The following is a 22,033-nucleotide window of genomic DNA, read 5'->3' on the forward strand; positions in this document are numbered from 1 at the left end:
TTGACAAGCTAGGCATCGAAGGCACAGACCTATTCGGCATTCAGCCACGATTGAAAAATATGTAAAAATATTTTAAACGGCTGTTAAATTAACCAAATTTAACAATTTTAAACATAAACAAAAATATTAAATTATAAACATCAGTAATTTTTGGACCCGGGGGTACGTCCTTAAACTACGTCCAAAAGAGAGGTCTCGCTCATCTCGCTTTATGTGGTAGGGCACAGCCAGTGGATGTAATTACAGATCTAGAGCAGAGCCCAACTGGGGAAGTACCTCCACCTTACAGAAAACAGCAGCCAAATAACACTAGACCCTACTCATAGTGTTGTGTTCCTGTCGGTGAGTAAGGTTGCCAGAGCTCAATGAGGGGGGGCGGGTTTAGGGTCGGCAACGCGCATGTAACTCCTCTAGAGTCGCAGGCGTGCATAGACTACGGACACTGCTTACCATCAGGCGGGCCGTATGTTTGTTTGCCACCGACGTAGTATATAAAAAAACTCATTTATGGTACTTGGTTTGTCTGAATAAGTGACATAATAAAAAAAAGCTAGAACTCCCTAGGGAGTTATATATATTTTTTTCACGATCCATAACTCCCGCGGGAACAAAATAGGCTTTTGTCCTTTAGTACACCTGCATGAAATAAGATCTTTTTCGAGCAAGTGTGATGAAAAACTATTTAACGTGCCCTAAGAAGTAAAATAAAGAATAACCAACAATATAAAATAAACCCTAACTTCCTAATATCAAACAAATATGTTTAATTTTTTTAACAATTTTTTTTTTATTATAGTTATTGAGAATGTCACAACTCTATTTACTGCTTCTATCAGAATTGTATATTAGAGCTAATAATACTTGCCCAGCAGTGGGACGTATATAGGCTGAATTATTATTATTATTTAATACTTCTCGCATATTTAAATGAAATGGTGTTTTTTATTGAATTTTAAACTTTTATTTCATTAATGGAAAACAGGTTAAAATAAATTAAACTGAGAACTAAACAAATTAGACTAAAACTACCTAAAAACATAAAAGCCTACAATTAGAAAATTGGCCCCAGGTCTATGCCGTTCGGTAGGGTGCCCAGAAGGCTGGCGGCGTTGCCGCGCTGAACGGCAACGCCAATGCGTTGGGCGAGATATGCTCCAGCCTTCCGGTTAAATTAAATTATTATAATAATGTTAAATTAGAAGAGTAACGACGTTATACATAAGATCCCATGATTGACTATTGTAGAGATATTAGTTTTGACTTTTGAAATATCATCACCAAGAAAATCAATTGATAAAAGGTTTTTTTTTAAGTTTATTTACAGTTTTTTTTTTACATTTATTCGTCTGCTAGCTTTAAGTTAGTTTGAATATAGTATTATTTAATATTAATTAAATTTTTAAGTAGGCACTTTTCCACTGATTGATAAAAAATATTCTATTATTGAAATATTCGGCCTGATTCGAACTTTAAGATACTTACGTCAAAATTTTCTAAAGATACGATATGGATTAGATATGACAGTTTTAAAAGTGACGTATGTTTAAACAAAAACGTCACTTTTGACACTGAAATATCCATATCGTATCTTTAATTTTTTTTGACGTATCTTAAAGTTCGAATCGGGCTGATCATCATTTTCTATTAGACGATTACTTACATCCAATTCTACCCGAAAATCATTCTTAGAGCTCACGGACTGTAAACATACACGTCAGGGGTTAAAAGCCAGCGTTCGGTTATCATTCAAAATAATATAAAAAAAATTACAAAAACCCTCACCATTTATTTAAAGGTCTTCGGTGGTTATGGAAGACGACAGCCATCGCGGGGCTGACGTCGCTCCAGGGATGTCTCGTCGCCGTGCCCGTGTGGGACCTGGCCCGGAAACATCTGGCCCTCGCCTCCGGGGTCACCGTTACCTGCGAAATGGTAAAATATTATATATTTTTGTTTTGCATTAAGTATAGATATGTGACGTTCCACGGGTAAAGGTGCCTTAAGGTGGTTAGCGCTTACGCTATTATTAACGACGCTCCAATACTATGGCCATCCGCCAACCGCCTTTAGGTACTTTTACCCACGGAACGACATCGTCACATATTACACCATAATCCTTAATGTGGTATTAAGGTATTTAAGGTGCAGTGGATTCAGCCAGCAGTTTTTAAAAATCGTAGCGCGTTTTTGGTAATAATACGATTATAATGAGGCATTTTTCTAGTAACTTCATCCATGGAAAAGTGGAAAATTTTACTGTACTATGAGCCTCGACTTCGCGACACTGGGATACCCGCCCGCCGCTCTATAAACTGAGCTACCGAGACTTACACGTTAAGACGAAAGTGGAGGACCCGCGCGAAATCGTCTTTTCATACAAACGTACTCCCCATTTTCCTCTCTGGATATTAACATAATTGAAAATATTTTGACACAATTTGTTGTATACTTACGTAGGACATAGCGCTGATGTCCTTACGTTAGAATTTTACGAATTGCACGAATTTTTAAGTATTATAAGAGTCGCTCTTGATTTTTACAATAATCGTAAATATCTAAAAAAGTAGGGGCATAGCTATACATAGTTAATATACATGTAAATATATTTTCCATAATGTCAACATCCAGAGAGGAAAATAGGAACTAAGTTTGTATAGAGAAGTGGCCGTCCCCTTTCCTCTTAACAACAAATATTTCTTCCGACATCTACCGTTAGTGTCACCGTTATTATTATTTTTATAATAAAGTGACTGTTCGATTGCCACAACAGAAGCATTATTTTGTAGTTAAATGGCTCAAGTATTTGCACAGACACCAGTAAGTGTTAATATTGCAAAAGCATGTGCCATCTGAAGGAAATCTCTCCTAAATCTCATGACAAAACACAGTAGCAGTATGCTCGGCTAGTAGAATAACGTTCATTTGGTTTTGTTTGATATATTACAGTTTGTATTTTCGGGCATGTATTCGTGTGATGAGCATGGATATTTGTTCCTGAGTCATGGGTGTTTTCTATGTATTTAATTATTTATAAATATTTTTATAATATATATATCGTTGTCTAAGTACCCTCAACACATTACTGAGCTTATTGCAACGCCTTATTGAGCTTACTGTGGGACTTAGTCAATTTGTGTAATAATATCCTATAATATTTATTTATTTAGTTATTTATTTATTTAAATCTACCCCGAAGGAAACTAAGGCATTGCTACTAGTCTGATTTCCTCAATCACCGAAATAATAAGTATAAGTTCCCAAATACCCATCCCTCTATAATAAGTACAAAATTTTATATGTACCTACCTACACGTGTTTTTTGCCACAAAAGCCGGGTCGTTGTGTCAATACCCTCGCAATTTCATTGATAATCAGATAAAAAATGGATAAAATCGTGATTCCAGCTAGCTTGATTGATGTTAGGCCGGCTTATCTGTAATATTGTGTGATTTATGTGCAACAAATTTCGGGAGCAGCTCGCGTCTAATGCACGCTCCACATGCGCAATATAGCCGGGAAAAGTAGTAAACATACGTGTAGGGAACATAATATATTATACTAGGTAGTCATTGATTAAGCCCGGACTCGAACAGAACCGGTTAAGTTATGGAGTAAGCAGATAATGAGAACATTCATCTTAACTGAAAGTATGTAGCGATTGTTGATTTATTTCATAAAATACCAGTCGGACATATCCCGAAGTGATTCCATACGAGTTCCATAAACTGGTATGCAATACTACAAAATTACGCACTAGTACCTTAATGGACACAGAAGTAGCTAATGATAGAAATGAGATAAATGCTAGGATTAGACAGAAAATTACGTCTCATGAAAATTTGAAATTGTGTTAATTTTGTTTATAATACTAAATTACGATGAGGCAATGTTGGCCTAACGTTAATTAGAATTGATCAATAAGTAACCATTACAAATTGAACCGTAAACCGTAACGGACGGTTACGGTTGAAAATTTATTTTAGTTTATAATGTACTCATGTAAGTGAATTTTTAATTCTTATGAGAATAAAGAATTTTTTACCGTAAATTATCTTTATTTATATTTGAAAAAGCAGCGTATCCCAAGAGACAGGAGACCACTATTAAGTCAAGAGTTCAACACTGAAATATATTCAATTGTTTATCATGTTTTCACTTAATACTTAAGTGTTATTTCCAATAGTTTACGAGCACAAAGTTTTAAAGTAACATCAGACAAACATCTGCGTTTTGCAATAGTGTTTATTAATTTTATATTCAGTGAATTCTGCTAATTTTACATTTTTGGACATTTTTAAATTATTTGATTGGAACTTCTTTGTACCTAAGGAAACTTGCGACTTTCAGGACTGACTGCAAAGTTTCTTTGGACGAAATCAATCACATCACCACACCAGCTTGTTCAAAGACTAACGAGAAAGTTGCATTTTCTCAACATGTGTGGCAAAGTCTGATGCAAATTTTGAGTTGGTTCCTTACGTCGGCTAGTAGAATTGACTTTTAAATGATGATTTTGAATTATAAATATTTAATAACGTTCATTTGGTTTTGTTTGATATATTATAGCTAGTATTTTCGTCGCACTAGTGTGGTGAAAAATTTCGTGTTTCCCTCGGTGCCAAAATTTGTTAAACCCTCGTGCCTTGAAACTCTCGCAACGCTCAAGATGTAAGACGTGTGCGAAAAATGGTTTTTCGAACCCCTCGCTACGCTTGTAGTTCAATTTTGGAATCTTTCACTTGCTCGGGTTTGCTCTCACTTTCATTAGCACGAGCGGTTAAACAACAATTTTGCCCCTTGTAAAACAAATAACTATAGTAATTAAGCTTTTTTTTATCTGCTTGCATCAAAGTAGCTTTTTAATACCGCCTTATTTTAGCTGTTTCACGGTTGCATCACAAAGGAACGCATCACCAAGGTTCACTCAAGGCAACCTACCTGTTTTGCCTTAAGGTAAATTACAATTATTCTTGAAAGCTTTTAGACTAGCATTTTTTATACCTACGAGTACAAATGTAATGTTTGACGATATTATTGTAATTTTTTTACTATCAAGTTTGACATATCTATAAAATTTAATGTTTTTAAGAACAATAAAATGATATTTTAAAAACAACGATTCAAGTAAAAGTGCTTTTTGATAAGCCTACTTGAATAAATAATATATTGACTTTGACTTACTGATTGTGATACTGAATAAGTATCTATTTTGCTAATTGATAATTTTAAAGGTAACATTTTAGTTAGATTTTAGATTTAGATATTTATTCTCATTATATAAAATAACAATATGTATTATTCTAAATTAATCCACACGGTTTTTAATTATGATCGTCAATGTTATTATTTAAATTAATTACATTATTTAATAAATTAATGTGTCAATTAAACAATCTTACTCGTGTTTCAACAATTTTCTCCATTCATATCAAAATGAAATACGGGAATATACCTAAGTAGTTCATTTATTAATTCCCGTATTTCATATACAGTCATTCATTCTAACGATTCTTATGTAGGCTTCTTATGCTCCAGAACCTCAGTAAATAAACATCGTGCGATTTTCGTGATAAGTGGGAGCATCCATAACTATAAGAACTATGCTTGAACAAATGTTGAATAACAAAGTTCCCGCACTCGTTGCTCGTACTCCTAACAAAGATACGTACACAATTGAGTCAGAAATATGCATACAATTCTGTATCTTATTCCATTGGCTTAAGTTAAAAAACGAAATATACGTATATTTACGACGGTAGCTACAGAATTTAGAGCTTGGAAATTTGCAACAACAACTAATCAGCAACTTCCACAGTTGCTTGTGAATAAGTGTTTCGACTTCCTAACTAAATTAATTATACATAGTTGTACCCATACTTACTTACCTACAAAGGTACAACACTGCAATGTTATTAAATATTACGTTTTTGTTTATTTCTCACTGCACCCACCTTGACGCTTTTAGGTTTTGCCCTATGGTTGACTGGTAGAGAATGCCTGTAGTGGCATCAAGTCTGCTTGTTGTATAAATCGATAAACATTCAGAATTAGAAAGAGTAATTTAATATTCGCGGAAAGTATTACCTACCGAGTTATGGGTATTGAACTAATAGTTTTTGTGAGTCAAAGTTACGTTTAATTTTAGGGTTCTGCTTCTTATAAATATTTTCATGTCATTTCTGACCTTATACAAAATCCATTCATGCCTTCCGAAAAATCCCATACTATTTTCAAAGTGATGTCATTTCTTTCCAATGGCCATATCTATTGAAAGTAATTTTTAGTTTAGACCTAGACCAGTTTCGTGATATTTTTAGGTCTGAATGACCCCAGCAGTTACAAATAGCCCAAGGTAGCGGGACCTACTTTCATTTTAAAGATACCGTACCGTAAATCCAATGTAATTTGCAAATATAAGGTCTGCTAGTTTCGTGAGTGGAAATTTAAGTACGCTAAGAAAGGATAATAACGGCCCGAATCGAAGAATGATTAAGACACGTTTAAGATCTTGGAAAGTCTTTTAAAAGATCGATGACTAAACGACATGTCATAATTGACGTTTATTTTGATTCCGTGGTGATCCCAATAAGATCCATCTACGATATTTCTAACGTGAAAGTGACATTGGTTACCCGAATCGAGCTGCTTCTGTTAATTGTACGATACACAAACGATATCTAAATGAGAACTTATCTAAACCAGAACTTATCGTTATCGTAACTAAATCTTGGAATCTATTCTGAAATTAAAATAAGGTTTACATTATTGTTATATAAAACTACCTTACAAGTTAATGCCAATAGATATCGTAACCTCCAAGGTTTCTTATTTCGATTATAAAACCAAGGGTCTAGAAATCTTACTAAATATTACACCGTGTATATTACTGTATATTTTCGGTAAATACTATTGCAGCTATTTAAAGATTCCCTTTGAAGCTGATGCCTATAAATATTGAGTGATCAAGGGTGTATTTAGATATTATAGACACCCGCATGCATGGGAATCAATTTCACCAGTTTATATAAATAGCTTATTAATATCGTAATTCAAAAGGTCACGCCAAAATAACTTATATACATACATGATTTCAATAGCGATTTAAGTCGTTTCGAAAATGAGCGGTTCTATTTCCACGGGGGCCCGGAATCGTCCTTTGTCCTGTCCGGGTCCTAAATAATAATGTAGCTATATATTTTCGTTACGAGGCATGTTTACTTTAAGAATGAGTTCGTTCAGAGATATTAAGGACTGTTTATTAGATAACGTAACATCGTTAGACCTCAGAACCTACCCCTTGACGTTTTTTTTCAGTAGGGTACCTATGTAATATTTTTTGTTCATGCCCGCAAGTTTGTAGTGTAACTCAAACTAGTTTATCTAAGTAGTTTATTATTAAAAGAGAAAAATCGTATTGATAAAATTAAATGTAATTACTTGTCGTGTGTGTAAAGATATATGATGTCAAAGCGGTAGGTACCTATTGAAACATTGAATGCCCTCCAGATTTAAAAAAAATATTGTTATGTTACCGATTTTTAAGTAAGGTAGGATTTGACAATAGTTACACTTTGTTTACAGAATTGCTAATATACCATTTGTACCACGTTATAATATCGTGCTTGGTAAACAACATATTGTGGAAAGGCAGTAAACTACCACAAACCAGCATGTTTGGTTTATTAAAATGCCATAAAACCTCTTTAAACCCTAAATGTGACTCAGGAGACCGTAACCGGGGTAACGAGTGACAAGAAAGTTGTTTTCACCCAAATACAGTCGCAAAAAAAAACAATGTCTTTGACGATGGTTAAAAAAACTGCTAAAGCCGCATTCGTTAATCACACCACACCGTTCGGTTTAGCGTCACGCGTACCTACTCGTAACAATAACTCAAAGATGGAGTAGTGTACCGGCAAAACCGTTGAAAGTGAAACGCTACATAAATCACCTGGACCCTCGTCAGCGGCGGCGGTAAATAACGCCATCGCATCTGTTGCCGCTACCAACATTGTCAAACTAAAGAGCAATTTTCAAACAAAAAGCTTGTAAAAAACACGGAGGTATTAACTCGCAGTTTAAAATGTAGTACCTATCTTCACACACAAAGTCTGATTTCTAAACAATGCTTCCTTTTTTTTATATCGAGCATACATAATATATTGTATTGACTATGGGGATAGCCTAGTTGCAACCTCCATCGAGGTTTAACATTAGATTGTTAAACAAATCATAAAACAAGCACTTTAATTCAAACCAATTTTTCAGCTCGTCCTAGGCCGATACATAAAAAAGTACAATGAAATGCGGTTCACTTTATACCTTTTTTTTTTCAATATGAAGCATATTGCACAATCTCTACACCAAGGGCATAATATCACGTTTAAATATCAGTGGTGTGGGAAATCAATGAACTATAACGCGTAATAGAATAGGTAATATTAATGAAAGTCGTAAAGAGCTAAAATCAATAATAGATTCTAATGAGTAGATTAGTATTCAATATAGAGCTACACTGAATGTATTTTGCAGAATCATAACCTAAAGCCGTATAATTTACATTAAGCCTATCCGATTACGTATTCCCGTTAAGCAATTTATATTACCCGAGGGATATCGACAAATTGTTAGTCCCAAGAAAGTATTATGTTCTGATGAAGAATCGGCTCCTTGAGTAAAACAAGAACGTGACTCAAATCTCATGGGTATCGAATGAAAGCCGCCATTACTTTGCCAAGTAAAGAGATATTATAATGTTGTTATATACTCGTCAATAACATTACCAGTTATGTATAATACGCAAATATCAATTACCCATTAAAATTTAATTTATGTAGGCACCATAAAACTACCCTACTAATGTCCTGTATACAAATATAGTCCACAAGTTCCATACGTAATTACCTCTAAGTATCTTTGTCAATATAGTTTTCAGTTTTTTCTGAGTCATTTCTCTCATTTATGAATATATTTCGCCTTAGAATTGGCTAATTCGAATAATAGTTGTACTGAACTAAAATTATTCGAGTTGAGGTCCAAAACTAGACCATAGTTCAGAGATTTAGGATAGTTTGTTTACAGCGCTAACTCAAACCCACAATTCTAAACTGATATTTAACGATTAAACTATTCCCGCCAATAAAAGAGCTTGCTGGGGTAATTTGAGAGCTAGAGACCCCGAAACCTATTCATCGTTTCTAACGCTTTCTTTTATAATTTCTTATTTCTGTACAGTAGGACTTTAAAAATGTTTGTTTCATTTAAAATTATATGATGAAAGAAAATATACGTATTCTTGGTAGGTACTAAAAAAGATGCCACGCTTTAATACAGTAATCGCGTCATCTCATTCGGAAAGTGTTATCTTTATCGCGACCAATTTGTGCTACACCAATAAACGTTATCGGAGCACAACACTGCCACCTATTCTAGGATCCTGCAATATCATTGTGATTGCTTAGCGAAGGACGAGTCTCAGTCTCAGGCAAGACAACAAAGCGCAGAACGGCATTCAGATATAAATAAATCATAACTTGATTTATTATTGATATGATGTGACCTTGTCACGGCTCGCTCGAGTAATATTGGTGCGCATTAAATAATGTTTTGATTTTGAAAATTCCAATAGGTCTCGTTAGGCTAAGCTCATACACGGTTATGCTTGTAGCGCTACGTCGTAGCCGGTAGTTTGAGAATGTAGCTAAATGCTTCGTAGACACGTAACTACAATGTGTCACGATTATTTAGCGGATGGGTAAGACTTCCATCATACGTTTAGCTCGCCATCTACGCAGAATTTACTTTACTATTTTAATAATTTACATGGCTTAATGTTTCAAATTAATAAACTATAAGATTGAGTTATGATGCACGTACGAATGATTCCATAGTATTACGCACTTTTTCTAATGATAAATTAATTTTCCAGGCTATAGACAAAAAGATGTCAGATATCATCAACAATATTCCATATATATAAGTTCGACATCCAGAAAACTAAATAAATATAGAAGAAGTATCAAAATTTACATTGTTAGGCTTTACAATAGATACACATTTAGATTGGACACGTAGCGCAAATTAAAAATAGATTATCTTCCTTTGTGTTTGCCTTATCTAACTAAAAGCAAATACCAATGTTGTTCATTGGTATTTACTGTGCTCATTCAGCCGTTCACGCACGCCTATTACGTGAGGACACAGCGTCGATGCACATGACGCATTTATTATGCAAAAAAGTATATACGCATCGTAGTTAAAATGAAAAAAACTTCTAGCTGTAAACCATATTTCATTCAACTTTAAGTATTAGGTAACCGTCCCTTCATATATATAAGTATGCTATAAACTGACAAATTTTTAAGTAAATATATTTACCTCTTTGAATTCAATACAAATCCTGACCGAAATCATGATTTAGCCTTACGGGAACCCAAAATAGAGATGTTTAAAAAAAAAAGTCCATAACGCAATGGCACAAGTGACCGACGTTACTACAGATCTAAATAAATAAATAAATATTATAGGACATTAACACAGATTGACTAAGTCTCACAGTAAGCTCAATAAGGCTTGTGTTGAGGGTACTTAGACAATGATATATATAATATATAAATATTTATAAATACTTAAATACATAGAAAACACCCATGACTCAGGAACAAATATCCATGCTCATCACACGAATAAATGCCCTTATCAGTATTTGAACCCGGGACCATCAGCTTCGTAGGCAGGGTCACTAACCACTAGGCCAAACCGGTCGCCGATCTATCCACATATATGTAGGTATAATAGCATTCCCAGACACATTAAATCAGAAGAAAATTACAAATCATTTGTTAATAAATTGAAGCAATTACACACTTATAAATAAAGCCTATTCAGTTGCCGAATTTTTATAGGAATTAAAATCTTAGCCATACATTCATAATTTTCATAATATGTTTTTCATAATCTTATGAATACATTTTTGATCTAATTAAAGTTATTGTTGGCTTATGGAGTGTAAATTCTATCCATTGTTATGTATATAAACTACGAAAATTTATTATGTTAATATTTTAGTATCTCATATTAAGACTAATTTCTGCGATTTATACGCAATTATTACGAACCTTCAGGTTAAGGAGCACTGGGTTTGCCTTACGCGCACTCGTATAAACAATGGAAAATCAGATACTACACACTCATGCGGATGAGAAAAAAAAACAGTTTGCTCGCTATTGGCCTCATTCCATACGCAGATATTTTGTTGTTATAGAATAGTCAGCAAACGAGCAGACCAGCCGCCTGATGGGAAGCGGTCAGCGTCGCCCATGGACATAAGCGACATCATAGGAGCCACTTAAGCGTTGCCGACCCTTGAGAACCCTAAATACCCTATTCTTAAAGAATCCGATGTCGTAGCGCAAAGTAAATTGTAGTGAGAGTATAATGATTTAATACCTAACTTTACAGTTTGCCAAAACATTGTTTACTTACCGACATTATCGTACCAAATTACTGTAGGCATTCTATACAGGTGTAGCCTGGAATATTTTTATACGTATACGTAGTGAAAGAATCTTTTTTTTTATTACAGTTGTGCAAAAAGTGCCACTTTACGTGGCTATTTAGCGTTCGCAAAGTTGTTTTTTGCAAACTAGTGCTTTTTTACTATTTCAACTTTTTTAAATTTATTTCTGACCGTAATTCATACGTCCACACCAACAAGTTTGGCTGTCCAAAAACTTTATATTTATGATTTTCCCATTACATGTTTATTACATTCAAATAATATTATTACACGATATAAATTAAATATTTATTTGTTATTATATAAATAAATTTAAAATTAATACCAACGCCCGTTATTTTCAGTAGGTATTTTCACTTAAAATTTAGTTGTATCATAATAATTCAGATTGAAACTGTGCGAGTGTGTTTGTATGAAATGAGTTGTTGTGTAAATTTTTGCAATGTAAATCATCCCAGAACGTAGTGTATAGTGCTGAATAAACAATATAATTCAAGTTAAAGTGAAAATTCGTAACAGTAAGCTCTGTAAGTGTAATACCCCGCAACCTGCACCCGGGTATGTCCTTAAACTACGACCAAAAGAAAGGTATGGGCACTGTTAATGTCATCTTGCTTAGTGTGGTAGGGCACAGCACAGTGGATGTCATTCCTGATCTAGAGCAGAGCCCAACTGGGGAAGTAGGTACCTCCACCTTACAGAAAACTGCAGCCAAATAACACTGTGTTACACCCTACTCATAGTGTTGTATTCCTGCCGGTGAGTAAGGTTGCCAGAGCTCAACGAGGGTGCGGGGTGTTAGGCTCGGCAACACACCTGTAACAAGTCTGGAGTTGCAGGCGTCCATAGGCTACGGTAACCGCTTACCATCAGGCGGACCGTATGCTTGTTTGCCACCAACGTAGTATTTTAAAAAAAAAATTTGTTCTACATATTGTGATTTTTTCATTACTTGTCCCGTGTCTTTTGTTCGCCTACGGCTCATAAAATACATCTCGGGGCTCGTATATGATGACACAATTTTCACACTTGCATTAAAATGTACTATTTTGTTACAGTTCCGTTTCGCAATGAAAATCCATGCGGTAGCGATAGCCTGCGCGCCTCGCTGGCGCGACGGTAGCGCGCCCCTTCCGACGTTCAGGCATTATCTCTATTATCTGTTTGCGCCGACGCTTATTTACCGGGATCAATACCTGAGGTAAGGAATTGTTTTTGTAAACAATGTATAGATAGTTTATAATAAACTCTTAACGAGTTGACTATTAACGGCAATAAGCAATTTACTGAGCTACACGAATTTTAAACCACAGAAAAACTTGCCCACCGAATATCTCGGACGCCACGCTACTAGCGCTCGGAGCGTGATACTTTAAACAAAAAATACTGGCCAAGAGCATGTCAGGCCATGGTCAGTGTAGGGTTCTGTAGTTACCCGTCCTATAGTGATCATGTACATAACATGCAAAAGGAAGTACTTTTCGCAGCGCTTTGTACGTATTTTTACTAAGAAGGGAAGACATTTTACGATAACTCAAAAACGGCTTTACTATATAGTTTTCATTGGATGTCTTTAATAAGCTCGACTTTCACTTTTTTTTTTTATTTCCATGGTTCAATAATCAAAGGGGAAACACATTTTTTTTCTTTCGCAGCGATTATATCTTTTACTTTATCTAAAAATGGTCGTAAAAACCACTACCTACTCGTTTTGAAAGACCTTTCCAACGACACCTCACACCCTAGGGTTGAAGCGAACAAAAAAATCATCCCCGCTTTAGGTGTAGGGGAGGTACCCTAAAAATTATTAAAAGTTTTTATTGTACCACTTTGTTGGCATAATTCATTTATCCATGCTAAATTGCAGCATTATATCACTAACGATCACGCAGCAAAGTCAACATCAACAGACAGACGGGATTTTCTCTCTAATACCACCCCTAATAAAATGGAGTTGAAGCAAAAAAACAACCCTGCTGTACCAGATCCCTAATATATTTTTTTAGATTTTATATTACTATTTTTATCGTGATACCTCTCATACATGATCTCACTCATGGTTGGAGAGCTAAGCCACGGACGGTTGATTTCGCAACCTTAAAATGCCTTAGGACGCCCTTGAGCCGTGGCAGTATGGTTCCATTTTTATCACTTGTCACTATGCCCGTCACTTTCGCACTTACATACTTGTTAGAACGTGACAGGCATGGTGACAAATGATAAAGTGCCGACCATATTAGCCCTACAGAAGTCCTAAATGCGCATTGATAACCATCACTAAAACAAGATGATTAGAAACTTTACTGTCCGAGGCTATATTATCAGTTTGGCAGCAGTTAACTATAATAACATGAATAACAGAAACCATCAAGGGACCCCAACGACGAATATCTATACCTAATATTTAAGTGCTTGTCTAAATTACACATTTTACCTCGAATTACTTGCTGTAATTTTCGTAGCCGTCCAGGCCAATTTATGTAATTTTAATGAAAAGCTTTGTTATATCGTTAAACAAGGATTTTACGTTTAACGATATTGAAAGTACTACTAATTGATTAGCATAAAACGGCAAATTGAAGATTCCAATTGTATTAATTTCATATTTATGACACGGTTTAAGCTGTTTTATTGTTTAGTTTCACCTAAATTATTTAATTAACATGGAATTGAACTGTTCTAACTGTTCTGTTCATTTCAAACGCATCCTTTGTTTAAATCGTGAAATCCAGAAGCTTGTAAAATAATAACTAAGGTAATACATAAATAGGTAGGTACGTAAAATGAAATATGAAATTTCGGTCGACCTGGGAAGACTGAACGCTTCAGCACATTGTCATTGCTTAAATTAATATTTTCAACTTTCCGTGACATTTTACTGCGACTACGGCACAAGTATTAAAACAGTTAAGTGACATTAGAGGCCAAATACATCCTATTTATAAGCAGAGAAGAAAATTGTACCCACATCCCATAAAGTGGTGCAGAATATCGCAAGCATGATTTTGATCGCTAAAACCTCATTTATAGGTAGACGACTCGAGAACATGCATGCAATATTCGATACACTACTAACTACATAGTACCTACAATTAATTCAGTCGATCGACCAAATACCGTAATGTAACGAAAATTGCAAAAAATTGTTCCGTCTGAATGGTGCTTAATTCTGTGAATAGGCTGTAGGTAGTGTAGGTCTGAGAAGTACAGCGAGCCAAGAATGCATACAATTGCAATTATGGGACAGCGTGCGCTTGGCATGCATGTGCTCGGTGCTCGCAATATCGTCCGTTTCGATGTCGCTGCCGTATTGATATAGCCTATAGGCTATAGGTACGGGTTGTTGCATGATATCTTCTAGGTAACTTTTTATGTAACAGAATTAATATATTAAATTGAGAGTACTAACTTTGGTTAACCTTTCACTTCTTGTCTGTCTGTGTCTGTGTATAAGGATCTTAACCGATTTTTTTGGCCACTTTTTGCATTTTTTTTCGAAAAAGATTATTTTCTGCTTTTTAGTACAACCGAGATTCAAACCGACGAGTTTTAGCTACGACACGTGAAAGGTTATAGTGTTTCAAGCCATTTCCGTCAATAGAAAAAAACGGCAAAAATGTGTAAGCGCGAAAGGTTGTCGTCTCATAGAAAATTTGAATTTCGCGCTTTTTAGGGTTCCGTAGCCAAATGGCAAAAAACGGAACCCTTATAGATTCGTCATGTCCGTCTGTCTGTCCGATTATGTCACAGCCACTTTTTTTCTACTGACAAAGTTGTTTGACCGGCTATAAGTGCCAAATAAATTATCACATATTTCTACGTACTTAATCAAAAGAGGTTGGTAATTAAAATATAATGTTTAATACTCGTAGCATCGCGTTCTCCTGAAAGATAATAACTTCCCTTGAGTCTAGAAAATCAAATAAATAATTAATAAAACAAGCAGGACCGCAATAAATTACTTAATGCTTGTGAATACTTGGAAGACTAGACTTGCTAGACTTGAGGAACTAGATAGATAACGCTAGCTTTCTAGGGTTTTTCTAAAGTACCTAATTAAAAGGCATTTGCTAGCTTACCTCCCATTAAATATCTAATAGCTCTGAGGAAACGACTTTCGTACTAGGATATTTTCTCTAAAATGGCTTGAGTTTCCGTAAAGGCTATAAAAGATAATCATGGAAACGTAATTAAAAATAAACTTATAGCAGCAGTTACACCTTCAAAATAGAGGTGAAATGTCAAAGAAAATTATGTAGCCACACCAAATGTACTGCCATCTTCAGACACATGATTAGATAGATAAATCATTTATTGATAAAAAAAAATTACATGTAATTTTTGCTAATTGCTTATTCTATACTAAACATTAGGTAACATAATACAATTACAATATATATCACAGGTACATCAGATTTAACTATTGTGTATTCGTCAACACTATAGCACGCCATGTCCAACAGAGTTTTCTCAAACATCGAGTCCGAAGTAAATTTTAATTGTTCATCTAGAATATTGTAAAGTTCTATGCCTACTATGTGTAAGGATTACCTAGACTTTGCTAGACGTCGCGGAGGCACGTATAGGAGGTTGCGTTGGCGCGTTACAGTCTGTAGTTTTTGGCAATTAGAGGGGATCCGTTCGAGATTGCGTCGTATGTACTTGCATGCTTCGAATACGTAGGTATACAGAAGGTAACCTCAGGATTTTTTTTTACTCAATGGATGAATTTTTTAATGATAAAAGTCTGGATTGTGAAAAATGATTATTTATGATTTTAAATATGATGCTATTCATTAAATATGATGTTATTGATTAATTATTGTTAAATTTATTTTCGTATGACTATGAGTCTATGACTGACGATTACCAATGATTTTGTAAATATATTTCTGCATTAATTATTTATATTTCTGCATTAAGCATTAGCTTATATATTTGTTTCAATATTTAATTATTCTAGAAATTAATGTAATCCTAAAATTATAGATTAAAATCTTTAAAATCCTAAATTGTACACCCTAGCAAAGTACCATGTGCCTACTTGACCATATATAAGACCTAAATGTACAAATGTACATGATTTCAATGGAATAAATTATATGATATGTTATGATAAGATTTTTAGCTATTCATTAAAAATTTTAGAACGCCATTTGACTTTGATTAATCCTTATTCATTCACTGATCGGTATGTGTTAAATTGGTTAAATATCGAAAAGTGGCGTCATCTTACCGAGCATAACCCAAAGATTGTGGCGCCATCGCTCGAAACGATGCCGCCATACCTTTGACCTTTGATCTATTAGATGGCGCCACTTTTTGGTATTTAACAAATAAAACACATGTAAGTGAAAGGATAAGGATCCAAGTCAAATGGCGTTATAAAAGGTTTTAATCATGTGTCTAAAGATGGCAGTCAATTTACTGTGGCTACAAAGTTTTCTTTGATAATCCACTTCTATCTCAAATTCTACTAGGGCCCGGAATTTTGCGTGAGGCTACTGACATATCTAAGGGAGAGAGCATCGCTTTTATCGATATATCAGTCCAATACTCTATCAATGCGGTGAATTTTTCTAAAAAAATAACACTTGCGAGCAAATACCTACTTAGCTTATCAACTTAGTTTTTCGTAATTATACTCATTTCAATAAAGCAAATGAAACTGATTATACTTTCCGATATTTCGATCTCTTTTTATCGTCAACTGTTGAAAAGAGTACGTATCATCAGAAAGTTGGAGTTAATTAATTAAACATTATAATAAATAAATAAATAAATATTATAGGACATTATCACACAAATTGACTAAGTCCCACAGTAAGCTCAATAAGGCTTGTGTTGAGGGTACTTAGACAACGATATATATAATATATAAATATTTATAAATACTTAAATAAATAGAAAACACCCATGACTCAGGAACAAATTAATATCCATGCTCATCACACGTTTAAATGCCCTTACCAGGATTTGAACCCGGGACCATCAGCTTCGTAGGCAGGGTCACTACCCACTAGGCCAGACCGGTCGTCAAATAAAGCAAATGAAACTGATTATACTTTCCGATATTTCGAACTCTTTTTATCGTCAACTGTTGAAAAGAGTACGTATCATCAGAAAGTTAGAGTTAATTAATTATTGACACTAACCATTTTATGATACAGGAAACTTCTGTTTTGAATATTAAGTGCTGTGTAGATTGTAACAATTTTTTTTTATACAATTTAGTAGTAATTGCTACAGTTGTTGTCTAGGATAAACCGTGGAGGGAACATTACGTAGCTTTATGTTGTCTATCTTTAGGCCGTCCGCTAGCTGGCGCTGTTGCACGGAGCGGGTGAGCGGGTTAACAAAAAAATTGTATGAGCAACGCTTACTGGCGCGGATGCGTGCGACAGATTTTCTCTCAGTGGCGCCCGCGAGCTTGCGGACGCCCTTAACACATTCACCGCTGAGCTACGGTCGTAACGCTACGTCGTAGCCGATAACATGGATTTCTCAGTATATAGCGGAAATGCTTCGTAGAGGCAAAACGACAACGTTTCGTGATTAGCGCTGAATGGGTTAATTGTACCTAGTTGTATTTACATAATTAGATTATACATAATTAGCCATTATAAAAAAAATAAGTTACGAAACATACTTACAATTTTTTCTTCATTTCATATCATTGAGTTTTCATATATGTATATCTGTTTACGTTGACTTTTTACGAGTCTAACGGGAACAATCTGCTCTCAGAACGAGGAGGATCCGGTGGGGCTCAGTGATATTCAACTTCTTGGAAGTGGCAGCAATCATATTCTACAATAGCTTCCTGTGGGAGCGGTTCATTCTGCCCTATTGGTCCGAGTACGGAAAACAAAGTAAGGTAAGTCTAATTACAAATTACTTATTGTCAGTGAATGTAAAGGAAAATCAAAGTATTTAAAGTAACATTGGACAAGTCTCTAAAAGAAAAGCTTCAAATGGACTTTCAATTTCGTAATAAGAACAAAAAGTGGAAATTGAGTAATATGCTATATGAAAACGAATTTCTCATTTCGAATTTCTATGGATAAATTTTAGAGAATCACCTGTATAGAACAACGAAAATAATCGAGCTAACTTTGCGACTTCTTCGTGACGCCCATTTTCATCGTTGTTATACAAACATTTCCTTAGATGGTTTACGAGTATGCACTCCAACACGAGAATTTATTGAAATGCTAGTTCAACTTGATGTGAAGACACATTATATTGTTGAATTGCATTTCGTTTGAACTTAAACTTTATGTTATTTAAATAAGGCTTATTTTCCAGGTGGAGGCAGGCACGGTAGTCCGTGGCATGTTCGCGTGTGTGCTGCCCGGGGTGATATCATTCTTGTGTGGATTCTATTGCCTTCTGCATGCCTGGCTGAACGCCTTTGCAGAGATGCTAAAATTCGCAGACAGGCTGTTCTATGAAGTAAGTAAGTCGAATAAATATATATGTCATCCCAAACAAGACTGAATTCATATGTCGAATTTCAGTCCCAGTTAATTTATCAGGTGCAAAGGTATATTAGTTAAATATCACGTTCCTGACTCCACAATCGTTGCCTACTGGTACTTGTAGGTGATTTAGGTGCTGAGAGGACGAAATTAAGTTAATATTAAAATATATAAATTTCGAAAAATGTGCTCCCCGTCCTAGGTGTTTGCGTCAGGTTTGCGTGAATACTATAATAATTAGAAACTTGAAAAATGGGACTACCGGGAACTAACCTGAATTGTAAAGTTTTCAGGCCTATGAATATGAAGTGTATGCCCATGTATAAGTTATTAAAGTTAAGTATTATCATAGGTATTAGGGTGAATTGCAAAAAAAAAAACATAATGAAGCGTAGTTCAGAATATGGTTAGTCTTAACTTCATTGATTCAATTGTGTTACAAAAATGAACCATGTACTTAAATTGTATTGTATTATTTATTTATTTATTTAACCTTTATTGCACAATACATGAAGGTACAAATGGTGGATTTAATGCCTTATTATATACTCGGTCAAGCAAATCTTGTCAGTAGCAAAAGGCAACAAATTTAAAAAATCGCGGTTTAGCAACACGGTTCTCGAATAATTCCAAAATCGCCATCGCCATCATGTTTGTTGACATTCTGAATCGTTGCTATTTCAGGAGAAATTTGTGCTGTCACCATTAAATACCAATATATTAAATAAGCTTGTGCATGAACTCAAGCAAAATCAAGGTGCCTACAATATACAATCATTGTAAAATTTGAGGTTATGATAGTTACATGTTTTTGGTTCGATGTACATTGCTGCTTTTCTTAGCGCAATACCAACGCAATACTGCTTTTTGAGTGTGCCCTACTTTGATTTGCTGCACATCGCTACTGACATACTTTTCTTGACAGACTATACCTATTTAATGTATTTAATCCATACACGTAATAAGTTTATTGCATAGGTACGCTAACATACTTTCATGCATATAACATAAATAGAAATGGCTTACTTGTCGTAAACCAATGAAATCATAAATAGAAATGGCCTACTTGCCGTAACATAATGAAATCAATTAACTTTAGACCAATTACAGGTCCTTCACTAAGTTTTTTTTTTTGCAACTCACTCGTTATCCTATTGATCACGGGGTTTTGGAACTTGCGTGTAAACAGTCGTTACATATTTCAACGCAATAAACTTTTTAGCTTAAATTAGTTAAAAAAAAAGCAAATTAAACAGCCTAAGTACTTAACGTGTAGGTACCTCTCTACGCAACCAAGAGCACACTTAATCAACATTGATTTAACTGTTATAACTTCCTTTCATCAATAATTAATTAAACTTATTGACACATTATGGTATTATGACGGAATATAATGTAATTTGATTTGATACGATCAGTTAACTGCCTATCAACAATCATGAAAGCGTAAATTCTGTTTTCTAAGATCAAGTTAGGTAGGTATAGTAACCTATTAGCCATAGATAATACAGGTGTAACAAAATTTGTGGGGATCTGTTTAAGGGCATATTCGATATCGTGGTTTGAGTAGGAAAAAGTAGAAGATTTTTTTTTTCGCATCAAAAAAATGTTCTTCTACTTTTTCCTACTCAGAACACTATACCGAATAAGCCCTTAAAAGGACCCCCACTATTTTTGTTACACCTCGTATAATAAGTTGAATATGTATGTAAGGTGAACATCATATAGTAAGAAACGGCGATGAAACACTAACGGAATAACTAAGTGAAATAAAAACTAAATAAGAATTTTAAGGTGTTGCTCCCCTATACGGAAAATGGGGATGTTTTTTTTTCATTTCAACCCTTTAGTGTGGGGTATCGTTAGATAGGTATTTTACTAACTAATACGGGTCTTCCATAACCATTTTTTAATAAAAGTAATATTTTCGGAAATAATCAGTCTGTGTCCAAAATATGAAAAAAATCGTTAAAGTAGAGCTCCGTTTTTTTTGCAAAAAGTCACACATTTAAGATATGAGCAAAAATATTCAAGATATGAAAAGGTACCTTTTTTCGATATAATATCGAATCGAAAATATATATAATAGATTATAAAACTGCGTATATTATTTAAAACAACACGTAAGTATTAATAAAACGTAATATAAAAACTTGAAAAGCCTAAATTATGAATTTAAAAAACGTTAGGAATTTCATAATTTTTTTGTATAAAATATCTTAAATATGTGTATAAAATATCCGAAGAACAAGTCAATTAATTACATACTTTGGCAAATAGAAAATAAAAACAGAGCATTTAGTGCATAATATTCGCATTATAAACGTGCATAAGAACTATCAAAATCACTGCCAAGATAACTTTGATAGCACAAGCTGTGCAAGTGTTATTTTAAAGTCTTTATTTCATAGAAGTTTGACGTGTAAAATAACACTTGCATAATCTGTGCACTCTACATAACATCACTTACATGCATTGATACCAGGAGTGGTGGACAACATCTCAATTCTCCAAGTTCTACCGCGCTTGGAACCGCGTAGTGCACTCATGGCTGCGCGATCACATCTACAAGCCGCTGATCCCGTTTACTGGTCGCGCTGGGGCTGTCTTCGCCGTGTTCTTCGTAAGTACTATATGTGATTTCAAAATGTATACTCAAACTGGCCTCCTTTTCTAGTTAACTTTAACTTGATAGGGCACATTGGCAGAAACCAATCAAAGGACAATAGAGGCGAGTTCAGATATTTGTGAGCACCTTGGCCGCTCTGATATATCTGATGGCAACTGTACGGTTGTAACCCATCATAGCAGTAAACATACACAAGAAGGCAAAGTCTCTCCCTAATAGCTCAATATCGCTTGTGATCTTTTTCTCATTTGTCTTCTCTAGGCCCAGTAATAGGATATTATAGTGTAGGAATAACCCTGCCACACGAACAAATTGTACAATATAGTTAGTGGGCAGATATGCGGACCAGACATTAATACATAATATTTTCATACCTTCCGTCCATTCGAATTTGTACATAATGTA

The 22,033-nt window shown here is 34.7% G+C and overlaps 1 protein-coding gene across 2 annotated transcripts in view; it reads left to right on the plus strand.

Annotated features, from left to right (window-relative positions):
* LOC133521300 (sterol O-acyltransferase 1-like) overlaps positions 1–22,033 on the plus strand; it is a 34,889-nt gene that overhangs the window by 7,781 nt on the left and 5,075 nt on the right. For both annotated transcript variants that reach the window (XM_061856183.1, XM_061856182.1), the window contains exons 4-8: positions 1,796–1,932; positions 12,577–12,719; positions 18,266–18,395; positions 18,827–18,973; positions 21,485–21,622. In XM_061856183.1, the coding sequence (XP_061712167.1) occupies positions 1,796–1,932; positions 12,577–12,719; positions 18,266–18,395; positions 18,827–18,973; positions 21,485–21,622 (695 nt within the window). The remainder of the gene's footprint in view (positions 1–1,795; positions 1,933–12,576; positions 12,720–18,265; positions 18,396–18,826; positions 18,974–21,484; positions 21,623–22,033) is intronic.

The sequence above is a fragment of the Cydia pomonella genome, chromosome 9 (assembly GCF_033807575.1).
Source record: "Cydia pomonella isolate Wapato2018A chromosome 9, ilCydPomo1, whole genome shotgun sequence".
NCBI classification, from domain to species: Eukaryota; Metazoa; Arthropoda; class Insecta; order Lepidoptera; family Tortricidae; genus Cydia; species Cydia pomonella.